Here is a 24,113-nt window from a genome sequence, read left to right on the forward strand (position 1 = left end):
TTAAAATTACTCATTATGTTAATTATTTTATTTTTGTTTCTTTTTTTCTTACTAAATATACAGTGAAAAGCTCCAAGTCAGATATGAATTGAATTCTTTACATGTTTGTTTGCATGGACTGGCCAGCTTCACATACACTTACATACACTCGTGCTTGTATGTGTGTGTGTGTGCATGCGTATACACACGTGTATATGTAAATATGGTCAGCGGCATCGCGTTGGTCAAGTGCCTGTCGAGAGACATACCATGAGATTTCCTTAGCTGCAGCAGTTCTGGTGCCACAACATCACACCCGCCCTCTCCTTCCCCTTGTCTTTCACTGCCTCAGCCTACTTGGAAACAGGAATTTTCTTGGGATATGATTCAATAATATTCATAATAATAAAAGTAATAATAATAATAATGATAATAATATTTATAATAATAACAATAGTCATAATATTAATAATAATAATAATAATATTTATAATAATAGTAATGATAATAATAATATTAATGATGGTGATGATGATGATGATGGGAGTTGGGTAGAAAGAGCGTTGAAAGGGTGACTACAGAGAAAACCAGGATGTCAACAATGGGAGAGGAAACGGGAAAAGACAATAATTAATTAAATTATAATAATAATAATAATAATAATGATGATAATAAATAAAAAATAAAGACTATTGCTTTCCCCATACACTTGCTATTACAACTTTTTCTCTTATTCTTCTTGCCTTTCTTAAAAAATAAAAAGTGAAATGATAAAAAAAAAAAAAAAAAACAATCATAATATGTCAAGGTAAAGTAGATTCAGGTCTAGGATGCCAGTTGTTATTAAAACCTGAAGTTCGGTGTTGCCATGTCAATAGCCCAACGGAACTTCTCACGTTGGGTCTTGTTATAAATTTTTTCCAGTGGGGCTTCCCATTTTTTGCACCTGAAAAAAGAAAAGTTTAAATGTATATATATACATATATATATAAGAAAAAAAAAAAGGAGAGTATTGGAATAAATGTTAACAAATCTCTTTGTGTTGATATGCAAAGACAGGAAGGTAATAACTGGAACAGCTTTGATTGTAGGTCTGTTCAATTAAAGATGATCCAGTGTTAAACAACAAAAACAAAAGAGTGTCTGTGCACTCGTTTGATCCCAAAACTCCCTACAAACAGGTTATGGTTACGTTGTTAGTTACAAGATTCAGGCTTCAGATCAGAGCTAATCACCAACAAAAGGAGTGGTACCTATTGGTAGCAAAGTAGTCTGAGGCAATTAAAACAACACAATACTCTGACTTTTATCTTGAACAGCAACAAATTTACTGTGTGTGGCTCTCCTGAAACTGGCCTTCACCAAGGCTGACCACTTCTGGATGGCAATTGAACAAGCGACTGAATGTGTTTGACGTATCAGAAATAGTAACCAAATCTTCCATAAATCACATAACTATCAATAAAAAAAAAAAATTTTAAAAAAGGACTGAATAATGTAGAGCTGGATGCACTGTGTCTGATGGAGGATCATGGCTGGAATATCTTTGACCATAGGTCTGCAGGCTCAGGACCAATATAACTACTAAACAATATCAACAGCTACGATTTCCCTATGAAATGTCTATCAGCCACGTCAGGGTTTAGACAACAATTTTAAAGGAATGATACATTGATTTCTTCATAGAGGAGGTCACAGGAATCAGTACTTACCAGGCAACAGAGATCCTTGGATCTAAATAGTTTAATTTTGAGGTGCCCAAAGCAATTTCTTTATTCTCGTCCTGTCATTAAAAGAAAACAAAAAAGTCCCATAAAAATCACATTTCCTGTAATGGATCAATGAGAAACAAAACAGGGACACAGAGCAAAGCAAACTTGATGATTGGGTGAGAGGAGGTTTTTGTTCTAACAAACTCATTATGTGAGAAAGTTTTATAATCGCTACTATTTGTGTCTGAGTGAGAGTTTACTGTTTTGAGCTTATTTTCACTTCCACCTTTCTCCCAGTGGAAGGAAATACCTGTGACATGCTGGGATAAAAGAGTTTAAGTTGGATTAATGAGGTCATGTCTAAGGTGCAAGCTTTACTGCCCACCACCTTCCATTGTTTATATCATTGCTTAATCCACCCCAAATGTAATCTCCTAAAACAGTGACATTACCAACCCTCACCCCACCCCCACATTACTGTAACCCTTTTTCAGGACCCTATTACTGAACACACCACTATGCAGTCCCTTATAATTCATCACTGCATCTGACATTCATTTGACTCCCTGTGTAGCACAGGACTGTCAAATCTGGGCCAACCTGGGGCCACACCCAACACCAAACTTACCTTATCTGTAGCCTGCACCTCTAGTTTACAGAGCTGCTCTTGCAAGCGCTCCAGTTGCTTTTTCTTTTTCTCATACATGCTGCAAAATAAAGGGCAGAAAATTAGGGACCAGAAAAGATGGAATTAGATATGAGAGAAACAAACAAAGAACTGAGGAATTGGAGAGTTAATAAACATCAATTCCAGATTCAAAACCTGGATTTTTTTTAGTGGGCTGCACCAAACAAGGTTAAACAGATGCCATACTGGTGCTACACAAACTGGCACATAAAAGCACCCATTACACTCTCGGAGTGGTTGGCATTAGGAAGGGCATCCAGCCATAGAGACCGTGCCAAATCAGACTGGAGTCTGGTGCAACCTTCCAGTGTGCCAGCCCAGTCAAACCATCCAACCCATACCAGCAGGGACAATGGACGTTAAATGATGATGGTTTATTAGATTTATTGTCAAGAGCTGCAAGTGGCCCAGAGATCCAAGGCCGAGAACTCCTGCTCTAAACACTGACTGGATGGACAATACAAAAAAAATAAAAGACATCACTCTATTTCCTCCAGTTTGCTGATGATGCCATTAGAAAATGTATGCAACAGCTTCACAACGAGAACATATTTTCAGCTTTAAGAAAACCACTTGCTCATAGAAACCAAACAGAACCATTTCAATGTCTAGAACCATTCAATACAAATGTAACACAAAACAGGGGCTGCGAAAAGTGAAGATGCCTTGCTACCCGGTGGACCCCACACAGGCTGCAGCAAAGGGCAGAAAAACAAGCTCACCTTTTAGCCTTCTCTGTTTTGAGATTCTTGTAGTCACTTTTGGCATCTTTAACCTGCTTCTTACCCTCTTTAATTACATCCATCTTTGCTTTTATCTGAAAACAACAATTAGTGCAATTACTCAGTTTTAGTAAGCAACTAATAAGTGTGAGGAAAAAGAGCAGGAGTTGCAGGGAGCAGGTATGAAGAGACCGAGAAAGACGAGGGTATTTGTAGGACTATGAGGCACATTCCCACTACTTTCTTTAGCAGAGGGAGTTGTAACTATTGAATAAGGTCAGAGATCTCATCACAGGCCAATGCGACCTGCTACTGGTACTTGTTCCATGGCCGAGTGGTCAGCAACTAAACTGTATTATTTATTTCACTGGAATTATTCATGTTATCTTCATTGTTCTGCATCTTTTTTCCATTTCACTCAATTTCTCTGATGTTATCTACAAAGGTTCCAATGTGACACACGTGTCTGCTCTGCCACTGTTGTTGGTTGTTGTCATTTAATTCTTGTTTAGTTCACACCTTCTTTCAGATCAAACAGAGAGATGTGATCTAGATATACCTTGACTCACTGTCAATGTCTCTATTCAACCTTTTAGCATTCAGATTACTCTCTCAATTATAATGCTTATTTAATTAATTGTGCATTATCTTGTAGCTTTGAGGTTTTCATGAGACAACTGTTAATTTCTATAGAATGATATTTCAGGGTTGGTGTGAGAGGCCAGATCTGACCAGCTTAAATGCTAAAGAGTTAACATTCCTGTTTCACTTCTTATATGCACACATTTGTTTTTTTACACTTTCAAAAACATGTCTATGTCTATGTGGGAAGAAAACAAATCAAAACCACAAACCTTATTCTGCAAATTCTCCATCTGTTTGCTGAAGTTTTTAGGCACTGACCGCTGATGGTTACATAAAACTGCCACGGCTCGGTTGGCACGGTTGTAGGACAAGAGTTTGGCTGTGACTGACTCCTCCGCTGCAAATTGGAAACACATTGAATGAGGAGAGAAGCTTATATACAAGTAACAAGGGATTCATTCAAATTTCACTCAGCCCCAATCTGTTCTAACTCATCACCAAAATGTGTCCCCTCATAATGATGGACAAGCTGGACAATACCAGTTCCCTAGAGCTAGTTCCAGTTTTGTGGTTTTATATACTTCGTACAGAGAAACAGAGGTAAATAATGGTTGTTTTGTTCCTTGTTTCAAATCCAGTAAGGGTTGAGTTCATCTCTCAAGGCTTTGCAATTAATTACTATAATTGACTTTTGGGGGGTAAGAAACAAACAAAAGGAAAAAGAAAAGAATGGAAATTACAGACACCAACAAAATAATGTTTGATTAATTAAAGCCATAAAGTCAATTCCACAGGTTTGCTTGATTGGGGGGGGGGGGGTCATTCCAAGTTAGAGGTCCCAGAGATGTCATTCTATATACAAAGAATAAAATTTCCACATTTCTAAGCAAAACACGATGCCAGTCAGTCATCGTACATCTTCTTAATCTTCTCAATACACACCAAAGCCACAACCGATGGTTACATGCATAGCTGTGTAACAAAAAAGATAAAATTTTATATACAAACAAATTCCTGTGCCCATCCATAGCAAAAAGTTAAAGGGAACACTACCCCTCCCCCACCACCTTCCATGTCCCTCTCCCCCTACTTCACACATTTATCTATTGACTTCTTGAATCACAACACAAAAGAGACCTTCAGATCGCTCAGACCACTGACCTACCATTTTAAGCAATGAAACACCATATTAGTTACTATTATAAAGTCAAAGCTGGATCATCAATGAAACGCCTTTGGTCATCAGGTCTGCAGAATCAGAGCTGACCAGGATCAACTACCATCACTGCCATATCATCAACATTTAAACCTAACTCTAGACAACCCACCTGTGCCCTCCACATACTACTCCCAGGGACTGCACAGGCACAAGTTAAATACTCACGGTTAGTCAGGAGATCGAGCTGTTCTTGCAGCGTCTTGGAGGCATTGAACGTCCTGAACACTTTGGCAGTCAGACCTTCCATCAAATCGTGTAAATGTTTGTTCAAAGTGGCCGTCTGCAGAAGCACAGCAGCAAAAAGAAAGAAGACCAAATGTTAGAGGAACCCACATTTGAGACAGAGCACCAAGTTCCATGTGCATTCGTACACAGACACACAAGAGTTCAGTCAACATTATGGTAAGAAAAAAATGTAGTGTGAAAGAAAAGCAGAGAAAGAGAAAGTATGCGAAAAAAAAGAAAAAAAAAAAGGACAGAATGTGGATGGGAGAGAGAGAGGGGTAGTAAGAGAGAAATTCCAAAGGACAGAATGTGAACGAGAGAGAGAGAGGGGTAGTAAGAGAGAAATTCCAAGTCTTACATTTAATCTGTCGAACAAGTCATCACCAGGCTGCTTGTTCTCCATAAACAGCTGCAAGTTCTTGAAAACACGCTTCTCCACAGGCACTTTGTTCTGGTAACGGATGGAATCTTTACCGAGAAAATCAAACTCCACCACAAATTCCTTGTTGTCAATCTCTGGATGTAGCTTAATGTGTTCCACACGGAGAGAACAACAACCCACTGTGTCAGCCGTTTCTCCTTCCTCTTTTTCGTTACCTGCCCTCAAAGCAAGCTGCAAACAAACAACACAACAAGACTGATATTCACATATGCTTGGCCATATTAGAGATAGATACTTGTAACACTGTCTCATATAAGTCAATGTTTATAATTATATTTTTTTAAAAACCCAAAACAATGCAATTTATAAAAATAAAACAAGTTGATAGTTTTACCTGGTATTTCCCTATTTCAGGGATAGGACCCCTTCCTCAGGGGTTATTTGCTAACAATGCTTTATGAAAACTATACTAATCTACTCTTTGTGTGTATGTGTATACTTAAATATATTTAAACATAAACACGACTGTAATTATATTTACTGGTATCAAGCTATGTCCCTTCATTAAAAATGTTTAATTAGCTTACTTGATATAATAAGCAGTAGATTGAAAAGGTTTTGGGGCTGATTGGACTGGATTTTGAAATTGTTGATTATTTAAAAAATAAACTGAAACACACAGGCAATGTATTTCCTTAAAAAATTATGAACACGTAACTAAATAAATAATAAAAAAATACAACACACAAAGCAATAATTAGATTACTATTTTTTTTGTTTTTTAAAAAAGGTGCCTCAACACAGTGACCACCACACTGACCTTATCAATGAAGTATAAGGCAACAGCTCTCTGCCGAATTCGCATCTCTTTTGATTTCCAGTCTTCTCGGTATGTTGCACGGATCTTGTCCACGTGTTTGTATAAGCGCCGGGCCACTTCATACTTTTGCCAATCTTTCTCGCCTTTTAAACGTGATGCCGCATTCAACATGACATATTTGGTTTGGCCCTGAATATTCTCTGACCAACATGCTAACCAACTGACCTGCACAAACAAGAACATCATCATCGTCATCATTACTATTGAAATAGTTGGCATCAATGTCTTGGCTTTTCTTGAAACATTTTTCATAGTTTATAAGGAAAAAAAAAATTGTTTATTTCTTCTAACAGGTTCCAGTCATTGGGTGGCAGCCATTCTGAGGTATTACCTTTCAAAGTGAAGTCAATGATATTGTTTCTAGAATGCGAATGACTTCAGAGTGAACTGGCTGCTTTTTATGTGGCACCAGGGAATTTTAAACCCAAAAGTGCTACTCCTTTAGTGTTAAATGAAGTATGAACCAATGCTGGTGTGTTTACATCCCCATAACTTAGCGGTTCGGCAAAAGACACCGATAGAATAAGTACTAGGCTTCCAAAGAATAAGTCCTGGGGTCGATTTGCTCGACTAAAGGCGGTGCTCCAGCTTGGCCGCAGTCAAATGACTGAAACAAGTAAAAGAGAGAGTATGATGATGATGATGATGAATAACAATTAAACCCACCTTATTGTCAGCTTGGACCTTCCTCCATTTGTGGCCAGATGGAGGCTGAGGAATTTTAGAATCTCTGAAACAAAGGTGTTTATATTTAATAATAATGTTAATAGTTATTAACATTTATAACAAAATCATAAATGCACAAATTTGGAAACAATGAAATTACTCTTATGCAAGCTTTATAGATACAGCCTCTTGCACCTACCCTACAATGTCATTCTGAAAAATAAACAATCACATCATTGAAATCTCAAAGCTATGAGATAATGCCTAATTGATTCAAAGCAACAGGAATCAATAATAGTCTGAAGGATAAAGGGTTAAGTCAAATTTCCCTTGTGAGTATCTTGCCACCTTTTAGAAGGCACCTGGTTCCAGGTGCTTCGACTGGACTGCACCCCGAGACTAAGGAGTTGTAAAATGAACTTAATCTCAACCATGTACCGACAAGAGCTGCACCTGTCATAGGTCTGTTTGATCAGGGCTGACCTGCAAATACCACCACCACCACTACCAACAACAACAACAACAACAAACTATATGAATGAACTCACTTGCTACAATTAATTATCACATCCTCAGGCTGTGTCCTCCTCTTCAACATTCCCTGCTTTGGATGGTCTCCTCGACCCCGGAAGAGACCCGGTGGTTCAATTCGAAAGTTACCAATTTTTTCCTTGTGTCCATCCATAATACAATAGCCATACTCAGCTTGGATCTCCTCGTTTCTCTTCTTCAATGCCTGAAAGCAACAGAAAAAAAAAAAAAAGAAAATGGGGATGAGTACACTCAGCTGCTATGACACAATATTAATTAAACACCTCCAAATTTTAGTTTGAAGCCATCCACCAACATGTCTGGTAAAGATCAGAAACACTAAAATGATTAAAAGAGAATGGGAGTATCTTTATATGGTGGTCTGACTTGCTAAAAATAACAGCTGAATCTCTCAATGCACACTCTATCATCTTAATAAGGAAGAGGCATATTTAGTATGTCTGTGTGATTATGTAGTTCCCTTATCTTCCCATGTGTTTACTGGTTGTAAACATTGGCCTCACTGGCACCACTGACTGCTTCCCATCCACTGCAAAAGCATTCTTAGGTTTCCTCACATGTCCTGATAAATGTGTGAATTTTGTAAAGAAAATTCTCCTTCGCTTGTTTCCAACTCTTTGCATAAAACCTGTGCAGGCTGTTTGTTGTTCAATAGGGAGATTATTATTGCATGATTTGGAAACAAGTGGTGGTTGGCAACGGGAGAGGCATCCAGATGTAGAAAATTCTATCCCAGCGTCTTCTCGTCTGCCTCATACAAGCATGAGAAAGTAGATGTTAAAATGACAATGACATGAAATACAGTGGATGTAGTGTGCACAGGTGTGGTCAGGTGATGTCTATCAAAGATGATGAATGGATGCAAAAAAGATGTGAAATGATGAAAGAGGAAGAGCAAAGAAGGTACAGGAAGAAACGGTGAGGTTTGATGTGAGGATGACAGCCATAAAAGAAATGATGGGCTGTGGCTGGGAAATGGTAATGATCCTCATGATAGAAGCAGAGACGGCTGGTCTTGCCAAATTACTATTTAGACTTTCCTTCAAAGCAAGAAAATACTGACTGAAGCTAACAAACAGATGCAATGCACCAGATTTACTACACGGGCTTACACCACTCCAGTTTTAATTAGTCTTTAATGAAATTAAGCTCCAAAATCTGAAAGTCATACCAGTTTTTCCTCTTTAGTTCTGTTTTTCCTTTCCTCTGACTGTTCAGTGAAGAAAGCATGCATGTCTCTGAAATCACATTTCTTCAGATCTGTGATGGTTTCTTTCTCAGAAGATGACATAACCTGAAATGAAAAACCAAAGCAATTTTCTCTTAACCTTTTTGGACTTCAGATTATCCTATCAAATGTATTGTGCTTATTTATTCACATTGTTTTTAATTAAACACGGATTATCTCCCAGCTTTTGAGATTTTGATGACGTAACATTGTCAGTTGGTGTGAGAGGATGAATTCTGCTGGTTTGAACATAAAACAGACAAAATATTTTTGCTGGATATACTTGGTTTAAATGTTGAAGTGCTAATAATGGTTTCTAATTTCAGCACAAGGCCAGCAATCTGAGGGGCCTGACACCTATACTTGACAGGTACTTCAATTTATTGATCCCAAAAGGATGACAGGCAACACTGACCTTGGTGGGATTTGAACTTGGAATGTAAACATAGGGTGTGACTAAAGTTTCTGCCACCTTGCCACCTCATAAATTTTTGCCTGGCATACTAACGATTCTGCAAGCTTGCTGCCTTAATAACAACAACAACAACAACAACAGTAATAATAATACAGAAAGAAAGAGAGAGAGAGAGAGAGAGAGAGAGAGAGAGAGAAAAGAACCACTGACCTTTCTCCAATCTTTGAAGAAATTTTTGTTAAATATTTCACTTTTGGTGTAATCATGTTCCAACATTTTTGCATAGAAGCCTGCAACTTCTTCAGCATCCTGGCTGAGTTTCATTAGTTTACCTGCAAAATGTTACACTCATTTGTTAGCAATTCAAAAACAGGGCTGTTGTTTTTTAAACATTGAAATTCTTTCCTAAAATCCTGTAAATTTAGTTGGTTCCAATCAACACCATCCACATCCATTACACACTCAAACCAAAATTCTAACCTTCTCCAAACTGCTTTTGCTTCTATGATACAAAAACCCCGACTTTTTTCTTTTAAAGAGTTCATATTTATAATTTCCATCGTGAATTTTTATGTAAGACCCTTATTAAGATAGGATCTAAATATTGGCTGAAGAGTCAAGGTGGCTCCTGATTTATTACACTACAAACATTTTAAATTGATATTGATAACATTAAGAACGACAAATATTTTTCAGCAAGGCAGACATGAACACACACGTGTCTTGTTGGTCAATTGGTATTTCAGTCCTATAACAAACCAGCAAGCACAAACACACACACACATGCTATGACTTGCAAGTCTTGTCCTGAATATACCATCTTATCTTCTCAAGAGTTGGACCACAGAATGATTGTAATTCAGTATTAACCAACATAACTACAGTGTTTGCCATTGCTTAACTATAAACAGCTGAAGTGTTCATTAGACTCTGGATGGAGTTTCTCTGTAGCTACATGACACTTGTCTTCCAAAAGAAACTCTGGTTATGGTTTTAAGAGAAAATTCAGTTGGAAAAACATGCCAAATACAAATGGCATAATTACAGACCAAAATGCTTGGCCATTATGCAGACAATTGGACTGAGCCAATGACAATTTTGATAAAAGTAGATAAAAAAATCAAAGCTAACAAATATTTACTGTTGCAGCAGACAAGTAATAACAAGAAAAGAAACATTATTAAATAAATAAATAACTCACCCTCATATTTAAAAATTACATTATCAGGTAGAGGATCGTAATCTGGGGCAAACAACGGCCCTTTATGTTCAAGGAAAGTCCATTTCACACCATCTTCTCTTCTTTCTTCTTCCCACCTAAAATGATACATAAATAACCATCACTTAACGTCCACTTTTCCATGCTTGTATGGGTTAGACAGATTTTCTATGGCCAGACACCTGTCCTGTCATTGACCCCCACCAGTTTCCAAGTAAGGCAATATTTTTGCAAGGCTGGGCATGTCTTACACAGAACACTGGACATAAACAACCTACCTTTAATGACGATGAAACCACGTTTACAACCACGTGATGTATACACACATACACACACGTAGTTCTTCTTTTAGTTTCTGCCTACCAAATGCACCCACAAGGGTTTTGTCAGACTAGGGCTCTGGCAGGAGACATTTGTCCAAAGTGCCATGCCATGAGACTGAACCCAAGACCACATGGTTGGGAAACAAGCTTCTTAAAACCACACAGCCATGTTTATGCCAAACTCTATAAATATACAATTCCCCGTGCAGTTGATCACCACAGTAAACTGCAATGAAAATAGCTCCCAAGCCCCAACTACCTCACCTCCGGCTGGATAGAATGCAGGCCAGTCAGAGTTTGATGATTTGGTACCTATGCCTAGCAGCCAGGTAAAATAAGGCAACATAGAATAAAGACCAGTCACACGACAGATTGTGAGCAGAAAGTAATCCAACAAATTAGGTCAGAAAAGTGGAGAATTATTTCATTATCTCCCCAAAATCTTTTCGATAGCAACTGAGTTTGACCTTGGCGTTGTTTTTTCATCAGTGGTTTCTGACAGAGACAAAGAGACATCCTGAGATAAGACATCAGCCACTCGGATGAAATACGATACAAATCAAAGGAACTTACCATTTCCAAATGGTCTGCTGCTCTTCATTATCTTTCTTTTTTCTTCCTTTGGTTGGAGACTCAACTTCATTCTTTATCTCCTTCTTTATTTTTTTTTTCTGAAATTTAAGGAACCATAAATATCAAAGAATAAGCAATGGAAAATGATAAACGAGGGGGGGAAAAAAATCCATTCAGGCTAAAATAACATTCAATATCTCATCAGAGCAAAGCTTAAAAAGGCTACAACAACAACAACAACAATAACCAAATAGATTTACTTTTATTGGCTCAATGGCTTCCTCTGCTTTTCTCTTTCTATTTTCAATGTCTTCTCTCCTCTCTTTAGCCTTCAATTTCTCAGCTCTGAAAAGAAACAACACACAAAAACATATTTTAGTGATGTAGAAAGAAACCACATCCTCCTCCCAATCAAGACAATCTATTTCACACCAAACAATCGCTTCAACAACGGATTAAATGTAGTTTTGTATCTCTAGCTTCTAAGTTCAAATCCAGAGAAGTCAACATCGGTTTTTACTCTCTTGTGTCAATAATGTTAGTTTCCAACCAATACTGTTCATTCCTCACCACAAACGGCCATGCTGAGGCACCACCTTCATGTTAGAGATAGCAGTCAAATCTGCTTCAAATCACACTACTGTCTTTAAAAAAAAAAAAAAAATAGACACAGTAGACAATACAATCTCTTAAATATCATTTTAGTCTTTAAAAAGGACGGATTGGAGAATGCAGTCCTTGATAAACATAAAAAGGGGAGATGGTCATGGACAGGATTCTTCCGACCATTATTCGATCTGCTGGATCAGATGGAAAGAGTCAACAAAACCAGAGATACTAACTGTATTTTTGCCTTGTATTTCTCCTGTAAAGGTTCATCATCACTCTCTACTTTCATCTTCTTAATAGCAACATCATCAGGTTTTCTTTTAATCTACAAAGAGAAAGAAATGAAACAATGTAAAAATGGCAACCACACACACAAATACATAAAGATAGACAGGTCACTTAGAGATTTAAGGAGTTCATTGTACGTGAGTGAAACACTTCCACAATGTGGTCTTCACAGCTTGATGAAGACTACTAAAATCCGAACCAGTCAATTACCTTCACTAGAGTAGGGAAGACAATTTAAGTAAAGAGACTTGTCTAAGGAAAAGAAAAATGTGACCTGATAACTGTAAAAACTTTCCAATTTCATGGTGGAATCTATGTTGACCCTCCTTCACCACCCAGCAAAAAAACAACAACAACCAAACAAACTTGTGACAGGTCGTGCTCTGTTTTTATTTTACCCTCAACACAAATACAGCCTCAGCTAATGTACTCGTTATTTAACTCACAACACGTGTCTGGAGTGGATCCCATGACACACCCAGAAACCAAACAAGATTATCACCTCTGTTTGCCTTTAACCCCCCCTCCCCACCTCAGTTTCCAGATACTAATGCAACATCAAACTGCTTCTCCTCTAAACATGCTGACCTTGTAGTGCAGACAATTGTGATAGTCCCTGGATCTCAGATGCAATATTCAGCTGAATCCATTTTTCAGCTCTGGACTAAGCTGTCTTGGAAACTCATTTCACCAATAATTCAAACTGCATGAACTTATTACGCTAGTTTCACATTTTGGCACAAGGCCAGCAATTTCAAGGAAGATGTTAGACAATAATTCACAGACAACACCAAATAAAAATAAACAAATCAAAATAGAAATTAATTAATATTTAATTACCAGTGGAATATCATCATCACTCATTGGTTCTCTCTTAATCTTGCTGGGGGAGATCTTTGACAGAGGACTGGTAACAGAGTTGTGTTTGGATGAAGACATATTGTTCATATGTTTAGAATCGGTCTTTATAGATGTATGTTCCGTCTTGACCACATTTGCTTTGGCTATTTTCTCCTCCCGGTGCTCACTTCGCTCCTTCTTGCGTTCTTCACTGGACTTCTCTGACTTCACTGTTGAAGAGTCGCTCGGTTTGTGTTTGCTCTTCTCCTTCAGTTTGTCATTGGAGGAGCTCTTCTCTTTGTGGCGGTCTTTGTGTTTCTCTGAGTTGTGCGAGCTACTTTTACTAGATGACGATGACCCATGCTTATCTAATGATGTTGATGATGATGAGGATGAACTGTGTTTCGAAGAATCTTTATGTTTCTCGGAGTGCTTGTCTTTGTGCTTGTCTGAGTGACTGTCACGGTGCTTATCGGAACTAGATGACTTCTTGGGTTTATCCGAATGTCCATCTCTGTGTTTCTCAGAGCTAGAGGAATGCTTGGAACTACTATGACTGTCTTTGGATTTGGAAATGTGTCCATCTTTCATTTTAATGTGATTGTTTGTACTAGCCAAGTTGGAGTGATTATTTACAGTGCCATAATTGTTGACTTTTAACTTCAGATCTGCAACAGAAACATGAAAAAAATAAATGTGTGTGAAAGAGAGAGAGAGGGGGGGGGGGTAAAGCTGAAATCTTGTTAAATTTAATTATAATCTTAAAAAATCATTTTCAAAATTTTCCTGCCATTCTGACAAGGTCCCTGCTACCATGCAATGGAACAATTAGTATGCAAATATTGGAATATATTGCAGTGTTATGCAATGAAAAATAACAAGAACATACATGCATCATTTCCAAACACCAAACTTTCTATTTTTCCTGTTTGTATCACTATACAAGACTAGAAAAATAGCCAACAACTGATGAGGGGTCGTTCTTTATGTTCTTTTCTTTTTTTTGTACACGTTTCATGATGTCCTGTGCCCATATATATATATATATATATATATATATATATATATATATTAGAAGTATTGGGGGCGATGTACAGATTTAATACATATGAAAGAAAAAGGCGTTCAGAATGCTGGATGGTTGTATATAAAAAAAAAAAAATATGTATTTTTATTTACATGTCACATATTGTTTCTTCAAATCACATATTTAAACGCTTTCATGTACTACTGTAATTTCATAAAACTCGGGGAAGACAAGGAAATAGAGGAATTATAGAGATGTACGAGTAAACGAAAACATAATTATGGTGTTGATAGAAAGAGAGGAATCTCTCGTGGGATTTTCATTTACATCCGGATATCTAGAAGAAGCCTGTGACGGCAAAAAAGATAACCACTGTTTACTAATAATCAGCCAAACAACGCTTCATATTGTTGTCAGCTTAAAAGTGGACCATGGCGGGATATTTCGAGTTTGTTTATAAACGGAAAACACTACGTTTTAGTTTGTAGGTAACAACCTCAAAATACGCTGCTCCATCGCCCATATATAATTAGACAGCCCCCCTCTAAGGGAGATAACCAACATTTAACCTAACATTATTGTGATTAGTTGCCGACCCTGAATGACATGAAAGCATCCCCAGTCATTTCGCAAACAAATACCACCATGGTTTAATCGATATTCTAGTTTCACCCATCTGAGTTCTAACATTCTCTACCTTGTCTGTTTGCCTTTCATATTTAGTTGAGGTGGATAAAACCTTAACGTGCTTACCTCATCACTAAACCAAATAAACATCCTAACTGCGAAGTAATTTAGTTCCGTGTAAAGATGGGATTGGTCTGGTCACTTGTGTTTCTTATGTAAAAACCATTTATTAAAAACTTAAACTATTACATTAGTCATGGATAAACAGTTATTAATTACGGGGTAATGGGGCTGCGAAAAAAATTCAAATAAGCAGCAGGAAATATCGCACGCATCAACGTGCCTCGAGATAGTGTTCGTGACTGGTCGCCCTGATAGAAATAGCAGGAAGACCTTCCTTAATTCACTCCTTCATTATCTTAAAATAAATAAACAAGGAAAATCAAAAAGTTTTCAGTATTCTAGAAAAAGGACGGAATAATGTTTTGAATGTTTTTTTTTTTTTTTTTTTTCGGGTTTTATTCACTCAAGACTGACGGCAAAGAGACAAGTTTTAAGACACAAGTTGGTAGCCCAAAACTAACAACTATCATAACGAACGATTTCATGGATTCTAGGGATAATGTTACGATCAATGTCTGTTATATAAAAGGTACCAAGTACAAAATCGAAAATTTAATCAGGTGTGAAAATGCGACGTCGGACAAGGTAACGCAGACAATAATAATAATAATCTTTTCTTCAATAGGTACAAAGCTTGAAATTTTGGGGCAGGGGACTAATCGATAGTCGATAACATTGACGTTAGTACTCAACTGGTACTTATTTTATCGACCCCCCGAATAGATGAAAGACAAAGTCGATCTCGACACAATTTGAACTCAGAACGTAAGGGCGGGCGGAATGCCGCTAAACATTTTGCCCGGTGGCCTAACGATTCTTCTAAGAGCTCACTGCCTTAATCCAAATAACTATTTCTTTAATATGGTTTTTGTTTCTAATTTTAGAACAAGGCCAGCAACTGTGATGGGGGAGAAGGGGGGCAAATTCGGTTGCGTGGATCGAGTAATTTGGTGGGTGCTTGTGGTATCGAACCTGAAAGGATAAAAAGCAAAGTCGTATAATAACGATGATTTTGAACACACGTAAACATTATATATAAGTGAAGATTTTTTTGTACAACTGGTGGTTGAAAATAACGATCGAGAATGAACGACAAAATTAAAATAAACGTCAGGATGTCTGTCCTTCGAAGTCCCAAGCCTTGTGAGAAAGGTAAATAGGAGAGGGGGAATGCGAGAATGTAAAACTGAAGTTTTAAAAAGAGGCAGGAAAAGACCCCAAGGAGAAGGAAATGAGCCTGAGATCAAACTGGAATAATAATTATGTCATGAAACAGCCATTTCTAAACACACACACACATATATATATAGTAGTATTTCACCTCTTATTTTGTAGTCAATCCGGTCAGTGACACGAACTACATTGACACAAACAAAATAAAGAATTCAAAAAATAAATTAAATTAAATAGTTTAATAAAGCGAAGAGAAACAAACCTATCATGTCTTAGAATTGGAAGAGGTAAAAAGAAAAAGAAAAAAAACATTAGAAACATTGATAAATATGATTTAAGAAAATGAATTCGAAAATGAGGTTTCAAGGCCAACTACAGTCTTTCTTTTTTAACAGCATAATTGTTCCGTCGAAACATCAAATAAGGCAATGGGCGTCCCAGGACGGTAAAAGCCAAACAATAAACTGCAACCTATGGACACAAGATTTGATTTGCGTTTTATACAAGCGTCCGAAATAAATATTTAAAAAAAAAAAAATTCTGATTTTTTTTTTTTTTGTTCCTAGAATTTACTTCACCACAAATTTTAATGGAAAGAAGTTGAAAATATTTATTTAGCTTAACTCCTGTCTCGTATTTAACCACTATTTGTTTTAAAATAAAGGAACAACTACGCGGCTTCTTGACATTTAGAAATAGCAGTTAAACTCCCTTAAGCATTCTCCCGTTATTTATTTTTTTTCATTTCTAAATGAAGATACTGGTATACTCTTACATTTTATGATCACAAAATGAAAAAAATTAAGTGAGTAATCGGCATTATCGTCCAACACACACACACTAAATAACACAAAAGCGTGACCCAAGCCAACTTCACTGAGTTTGGTTACACTCAGCAGAAATGATTTACAACCAGTGCAATGGTTGTCACACTCCTCTAACTAATTGCTATTTTCCACTTCCATTTACCTGAGAAAATACACGGAATTTCGTATTGAAACAAGTCTAAGCTTAACAATCAATTACATTATATAAGGCATACCGACATTTTCTGGAAATTAAAATAAGATAAAACTCGACAAACTTAGAAAAAGAAAAAAGATTTTGTAAAGAGAAAACCAGAGCCTGGAATCTATCCATCTATCTGTCTGTCTACCTGTCTATAGCTCTCTCTCTCTCTCCATTCATATACACACACGTGTGTGTAAGTAGGTGGAGGATAGAAATGTGTGTCATTCGTATCTTTGACAAGGATGTTAGTGACGCAAAGGATCGGCAACAACCATGACGATAGCGTGATGCTTGTCGACGGAGCTGTCGCTTGTGATTCAACCCTTCACGGAAGAGCGGCAAAACGACTTCCTTTACGAACATTGTAGTTCGTATTTGTCTCGAAACCCTGCATCTGTGGACGTGGGAGTCACCACACACACACATTTGTTGAATTAAGGCTTGCGGAATCAAAGACAAGTTCACTTCCAGTTAACAGTACACCGTATTTAGAAGGAGATAATAAACATTAGTGAAGTGAGGGGGGGCGTCTTGAAGTAGTCGCTCTTTAAAATTTACAGAACAGTCCCGGACCATTTTATAATATTTTTGGAAGTGAAAGAAAAAAGAATAAATGGAAAACAGAAATTTCCCAAGCTGTTGGATTAATTTCCCGACTCAGTTATGAAACCACCCAAAAATTAGGTGTGTGAGTGTTTTCCGATGTTTTCAACTTTCGTAAAGGCAACACGCGTGAAATAGAATGGCTAAGATTGGGAATCGAAACCTTGCCGCTGCCTATGTTTGGCTTCAGTTCATTTTCATCCTTAGTACTAACGTATTGTAACTGAATTTAATCCTTTCTATTATAGGTACAAGGCCTGAAATTTCGGGCGAGGACACTAATCGATTACATTTGCCCTCTAGTGTTTAACTGGTACTTATTTTGCGGGAAGAAATGCCGCGAAGCATTTTGTCCAGCCAACTATCGATTCTGCCATTGGACAATATTGGTATCGATGAAGAAGAAGAAGAAGAGGTTAACATTGGACCAATAAATACAAAAACAGGAGGCGATAACTCAGAGAGAAAAACCAATCAGGTGTGTTGACACAAGAATTGTTTATTGTAAATAGAAATACGTAACGCGAAGACAGGACGATGACAACCAGTCATGGTTCGATCCTATCAGTTTCTCTTTGGGGGGGCATAGTCATTCGCGTATTTGTTAGAAGAATGGCGAGAGAAAGGAATACACAGAGAGAGAGAAGGAGAGAGAGAGTAGTTTAACAAGAGATATTCATTTCTTTAGGTTAGTCGGTCTGTAATGAGGAAGTTTTGCTATAAACAGATCACAATAACACCATAAAACGCTATAATATGTCCACAGATTTACGCTTTTTTTTTATAGATTTTTTTTTCCGCCTTCAAAGCTACGTACAGCTACTCGATAAATAAAATAGGCGCCGTGTATCGATCCAACTGCCCTCACTTTGTTTATATATATCTCGTCACCTGTTTTAATGGCCAAACAGCCGCGCTGTTTAAAGACGTCGATTTACCGAGTCACGTGATTCCGACATGATTCCAGTGCACGGCACCGAGAGCAAACCTCTCATGCCCCGAATCGCCTCACGCTTTTGGACAGTAACTATTCTAGGGTAACTAGACTTTATCTTCCACAAGCATTTAGACCAGGCCAGAATAAGAGAAGAGGAAAGTCTCTTAATTCTCCACTTTTCAGTTTCTGCAGCTGTGTAAGGTAGTACAACGGACGCGACAGGATCGGTCCGCGGTTGTGAAACAGTTTAAGTGCACTTTGCGCGACAGTTTGGACAAGTTGGACAAGCTTTCATAGCCACAGATTATCTTGTGAATGGAATATGGGGGACTGTTTGACGCCTATGTGTGTGTGTGTGTCTGGTGATTACAGACACTCCGTTGTCATTCTCTCTGTCACAGGAGACCTGTAACTTGTTCACCTCACCCCGTCCCGGGATGCCATTCAACAATCGATGGGAAGGGACACACGCGGTTGGGTGTGGATCATGTTTATCTCTTGAAATCGTAATTTTTTCTATGTACAATCGGAGATTTGAATTTATATTTCAATACTTCCATTGCGAGGGATTTCAGACAGAAAGGCTTAAAGAAAAGAAATAGCGCATTGCATTCAAATTTGAACACAAGGCCAGCAATTTCAAGGGACGACCCAAGTCGATTACATCAGCCCCAGTGCTCAACTGGTATTTATTTTATCGACCTTGAAAGGATGAGAAGATAAAGTCGACCTCGGTGACATTTGAACTCAAAACGATCATTCGACTCGCTAGAAATAACAGCTAATGCTCTGTTAAATCACACCATAATATTCATAGAAAAAAGGGGTAACGTAGTATGAGCCATACAAAAACGATGGGATGGTCACGAGTGGAATGTCTTTAATATGTTAGTCGAATCAGGGAAGAACGTTATTTAGATCCAAGTTTTGTATGTAATTAAATCATTTAAAAAAAGCCAACAGATCGTTAAAAACCAAACAACGGAATAGTGAATCATTCTCGGTTGAGTAAAACGAATATTTTTTCCGTTCTTTTACAGAGAGAGAGAAAAAAATTCCATTTTCCAGTCGAAATAGCAAAGGGACTCGATGAGAACTGGGTTGCCAGATTGAGAGCTACAAATAGAGTCGGCAACTACTTTTTAAGTCTGCACGTTTCTACGATGTGCGTGAGAGAGAACAAACAAGACAGAAATCCAGTTGATGAGTGTGTGTGTGTGTGTGAGTGCAGAGCGCCTTATAGCAGAAACAGATGTCTAGCGCACGACAGGCAAGAAATAACCCCCAAATCTCCCTCAACTCACATCCTGCCCTTTTTACAAAATGGACACATTAATACAGCCCAGAAAAACCTTTGTCGATAGGTCTGTTCACGGTCAGGGGTACTGACCTGGGGGTTAGGCTAAACAACATTTTATCGCCTCCCCAGCCATACCTCGGATTTGAACTTAGAACAGAAGGACATATAATGAAGATATTTTATCCAGAGTTCTACCGTCAGTATCAAATACTCTCCTCACACGCCACCTACACTCTTATAAACTCGGAGTATCGTAGAACTAACGAACTGCTCTCACAGCAGCCACTTTCTTTCCATCCTTTGATCGCACAAACACAAAATAATGTAACAGTAACACAGTCTCGCTTACCACGTACGGAGCTGACCTGTTCTCGAAATACATTATCACATCCTTCTTAACAGGTTAGGTTTTTAACCGACACATTACTCCACCCTCTTTTACTACACACACACAGACGACAGGAAGTCACATTAATAATAACACGGTTTTACTACGGATGAAGACTTCCTAATTTCCGTTCCCGACAGCCCCTCCCTCCCATCCCTCTACTCTCCACAACAGTCTAAACCCTTCTTCCTTCTCTGGAGCCCAAACATTGGCGGCGGTGTAGGGGGAAGCTTTTACTTTAATTGGAGGGAATGTTATAAAAATATCACCGATTCAATGGCTTCTAATAAAAGGTTTTTCGCCCACCTGTCTCGGACCAATCGCTTATTTTTAGACATCTGCCTCCCCCAACCAGAGAAAATGGGTCACTATGTCTCTGCCACTGATGGGCAATATTCTAAGAAAAAACACAAACCCCATCCATCTGGGGTGCTGGAAACCATGTTCTTTGGTAACGTACCTATAAAAGACAAATAATATTGGTTTCAAATTTCGGTACAAGGCCAGCAATTTCGCGGCGTGGGGGGGGGGGGGGGGTCAATTACATTGACCCCACTGTTCAATTAGTACTTCTTTTATTGACCCCGAAAGTATGAAAGGCAAAGTCAACTTAAGCGGAATTTGAACTCGCGACGCAAAGGACGAGATGCCGCTAAGTATTTTGTCCGGCGTGGTAAGGCACAGGACCTGGAATTCGGTGGAGGGGATTAGTCAATAGTATCGACCCCAATACTTGAGTGGTAATTCATTTTACCAAACCCCGAAAGGATGAGAGGCTAAAGTTAACCTCGGAAACAACGACTGGACGATGGAAGCATTAGAGCGCCGTGAAACACCGTGTTCAGGTTTCGGCGGTGGTTAAAATACAGAGTTAGGGGATAGGAAAGGATCCAAACAAATCAATTCGGGTATCACTTAGACAGAAGTCGGGGAGCTCCAGGCTAATTACTGACCACCACCCACCGAAAAAATTGTTTTTAAACTCTTAACAAAGACAAGATCAGTTCCTGTTTGTATAAGGTCGCCACACCACGTTTGTGATTATTAAAAACAAACTATTTAAGAAGAAAACCACTCGACATAAAGAAGAGACGGAGATGCGTTAAGACAAAAGAATACATTTTTTTTACAGTGAATTTATTTTAAGCTGCCGGGAAATAACCTAATATATTCCGAATACGTTTCGAATGAAAAACGTGACAAATCGGAACCACTAGGTCAAGGTTCCATCCTCCTCCTTCGCTCATTTATTTATTTATGTTTAGCTTTTCTTTCGCGGAGACAAGTGAAACGGGAAGACGTCAAACGACTCTCTTCGACATTTTTTTTTTCTTTCTTTCTATTCATTAAAAACAGAAAGACGTCATATCTTTTATTGCTGTTGTTACGTTTGATGTGAAGACATTCGCCAGCCGTGTTTGGCTGTCGACACGAAAATAGTTCAGATTCCCACAAGCAGAGAGAGAGAGGAAATTAAGGCATCAACCTGCTAGAAATAGCAGCCAAACGCTTCTTCAAAACACCCCCCCCCCCTATTATTGGTTTGAAGAAGAAGAGAAAGATTCATTGTGCAATGTAATTCTAGACAAAAGGAAGTGGGAAGGTCGCACAGCTGGAACGAACCGAACGACTTGTCTGCTTAATCAGGGATGATTTGGAGCCTGAAAATACACTGCCGTCACTGTTTGCCACCATTTACAGCTGTTTTATTCTGAATGGTAAAACGCTGACGCAAACTCCGCCGCCGCCACCACTGAATTAGGTCGATCGGAAGTACCCCCCCCACCCTCCACCCACTCTTAGGTTCACACCAAATCATTCGGTGTTCATTACAGAAATAACGTGCTTCTAACCCCCCACCCCCTCGCTGACAGAATAATCTGTACGCGGCAGAAAGGGGATACAGACGTTCGAATTCGCTCCTGGTAAATTACTTCTTGAGGGGTGAGTCACCTATTACGTGGCGACCCGACCTACTAAATATAAGTCATTCTATCCCTACCGTCTTTAGAAAAGAAAAGGGGGGAAAAAAGCAGGGAGGGTATTGGAGAGAGTACTTTAAAATACCGCTAAAAAAGACAGGGTGGGCACCGCTGGAATGCTCTTGCTCCCACGTCTGCTGGATTGAGTTATACGACAACTCTGTGAAGAACCTCTACAGGTAGCAAGCTTAACCCCACCGTTTTAAAGAGGGAAGGATGTATTGAATAGTATACGTAGCTGTAGAATGGCCAAGGCCGGCAATACCTTTGATCATTTGGGGTCGTCGTCGCTCAACAACGTTGAACATCCTGGGATGGTTAAAGACAAGTTTTGAACTTAGAATTTCAGAGCAGCGGGAATTAACTCCTTGAATCCAGTGACGGCTTATATTGGGGGTCAACTGTAATCGAGGATATAATCCTAGGTAACCGTCACTCGACATTCTCACATTGTCAATGAATGAATTTTTAAGATGTCAGGCGAGATTTGCCTCGTCTTTCTCTACCACTCACTGGTCGAGCGACGATATAGAAGGTCCCTTATTTCGATGAAGGAAGAAATACGAAAACAAAATTATCAATTTCCCTGAGTGTTTTGTTGTACATAATACTCAAAGCCCGATGAAACATCAAAGATCCGATCACTGCACGGCAAAGATCATAAAGGACAGCGCTGTTGGTGAACACAGGTCCAGGGATGAATGAAGACAATCACTGCCAACACCTGAGCACCAAGAAAATTATGAACATGAACAATTTGTACAATTCTGATGAAAATGGATTCCTTTGGCTTGCATTGTCGGACAAACAACACTTGCGCTCACCGGAACATAGAATGCAGAGGGGTCGCAGTTCGAATTTAACCTCTGCATCACCGTCACTAGCACTGATAAATCCACTCGTCATCTGTATTTTGTTTTTCTACTGCAAGCACAACGCCTCAGATTTGGGGGAACCCAAATTTAGGGGGAAACCCAGTGCGTAACCGGTACCAATTCAATTAGCTCTCAAAAGATGAAAGGCGAAGTCAACCTCGGCGGAGTTTGAACTCAGAACGTAGCGGCAGACGTATTTCGCTCGACGTGCTAACGTTTCTGCCAATCCACCGTCTTAAATAATAATCCTTTCTACTAAAGGCACAAGGCCTGGATTTTGTGGAGGGGGGGGGGGACACTCGATCACATCGACCCCAAAACTCAATTTATCGACCCCGAAAGGATGAAAGGCAAAGTCGACCTCGGCAGCAGTTTGAACTCAGAACGTAAAGACAGACGAAATACCGTTAAGCATCTCGCCCGGCGTGCTAACGATTCTGCTGGCTCGACGCTTTAACGATGAAGAAATATTATCAGCGAAACATTTTCGAGGACGTACAAAAAGAATGTTAGGGAAATGATCAAGTCATTGACAGTGAAGGAGGTATTTGTACATGACTGTTGCTTCTTGGGACCGCATCGTTGGTTCTACGAACTGTGCATTGGTAGTTGTGAGAGCGAAGCGAAGCGGTTAGATCAACCAGCAAGCACTGATATTTACTAAGAGCTTAGGAATTGCTGGAATTAGGAAAATTCGAAGAGGCTGAGTGGATTAAGGTGAAAGGAGACACGAGATATCATCAAGCGCCTCCTTTCACAGTTTTAAGAGTCACAGACAAACATGGAGAACGTAGGGACGGCAAGAATGAGACAGAAAATCAGATAGAGATGATTCTTCCAGTCCTCAACCATAAAACTATCGACCGTCTGCGACTTTACACGAAAACACTACGAAGAACAAGACGAAATCGATGCCGTTTTAAATTCACGCATCTCCGTCAAAAGTCCATTTTTCCATGCTT

At 38.8% G+C, this 24,113-nt stretch overlaps 1 protein-coding gene across 3 annotated transcripts in view; it reads right to left on the reverse strand.

The window, feature by feature from the left end:
• The window catches only part of LOC106877554 (DNA topoisomerase I, mitochondrial), a 35,100-nt gene continuing 10,987 nt past the window's right edge, over positions 1–24,113 (reverse strand). Inside the window, exons 1-18 of one of the 3 annotated variants that reach the window (XM_014926488.3) lie at positions 16,318–16,456; positions 13,106–13,773; positions 12,211–12,302; positions 11,629–11,713; positions 11,369–11,466; positions 10,455–10,570; positions 9,464–9,585; positions 8,782–8,904; positions 7,607–7,794; positions 7,059–7,122; positions 6,333–6,557; positions 5,489–5,743; positions 5,071–5,185; positions 3,956–4,083; positions 3,102–3,196; positions 2,320–2,398; positions 1,692–1,762; positions 1–925 (exon numbers count right to left, since the gene is read on the reverse strand). In XM_014926488.3, coding sequence (XP_014781974.1) covers positions 823–925; positions 1,692–1,762; positions 2,320–2,398; positions 3,102–3,196; positions 3,956–4,083; positions 5,071–5,185; positions 5,489–5,743; positions 6,333–6,557; positions 7,059–7,122; positions 7,607–7,794; positions 8,782–8,904; positions 9,464–9,585; positions 10,455–10,570; positions 11,369–11,466; positions 11,629–11,713; positions 12,211–12,302; positions 13,106–13,773; positions 16,318–16,324 — 2,634 coding nt within the window. In that variant the 5' untranslated portion in view covers positions 16,325–16,456 and the 3' untranslated portion in view covers positions 1–822. Of the gene's footprint in view, positions 926–1,691; positions 1,763–2,319; positions 2,399–3,101; positions 3,197–3,955; positions 4,084–5,070; positions 5,186–5,488; positions 5,744–6,332; positions 6,558–7,058; positions 7,123–7,606; positions 7,795–8,781; positions 8,905–9,463; positions 9,586–10,454; positions 10,571–11,368; positions 11,467–11,628; positions 11,714–12,210; positions 12,303–13,105; positions 13,774–14,885; positions 15,855–16,317; positions 16,457–24,113 lie in introns of those variants that run through there. The other 2 variants (XM_014926489.3, XM_014926487.3) reach the window with 2 other exon arrangements.

The sequence above is a fragment of the Octopus bimaculoides genome, chromosome 20, assembly GCF_046866305.1.
Source record: "Octopus bimaculoides isolate indiv1 chromosome 20, ASM4686630v1, whole genome shotgun sequence".
NCBI lineage: Eukaryota > Metazoa > Mollusca > Cephalopoda > Octopoda > Octopodidae > Octopus > Octopus bimaculoides.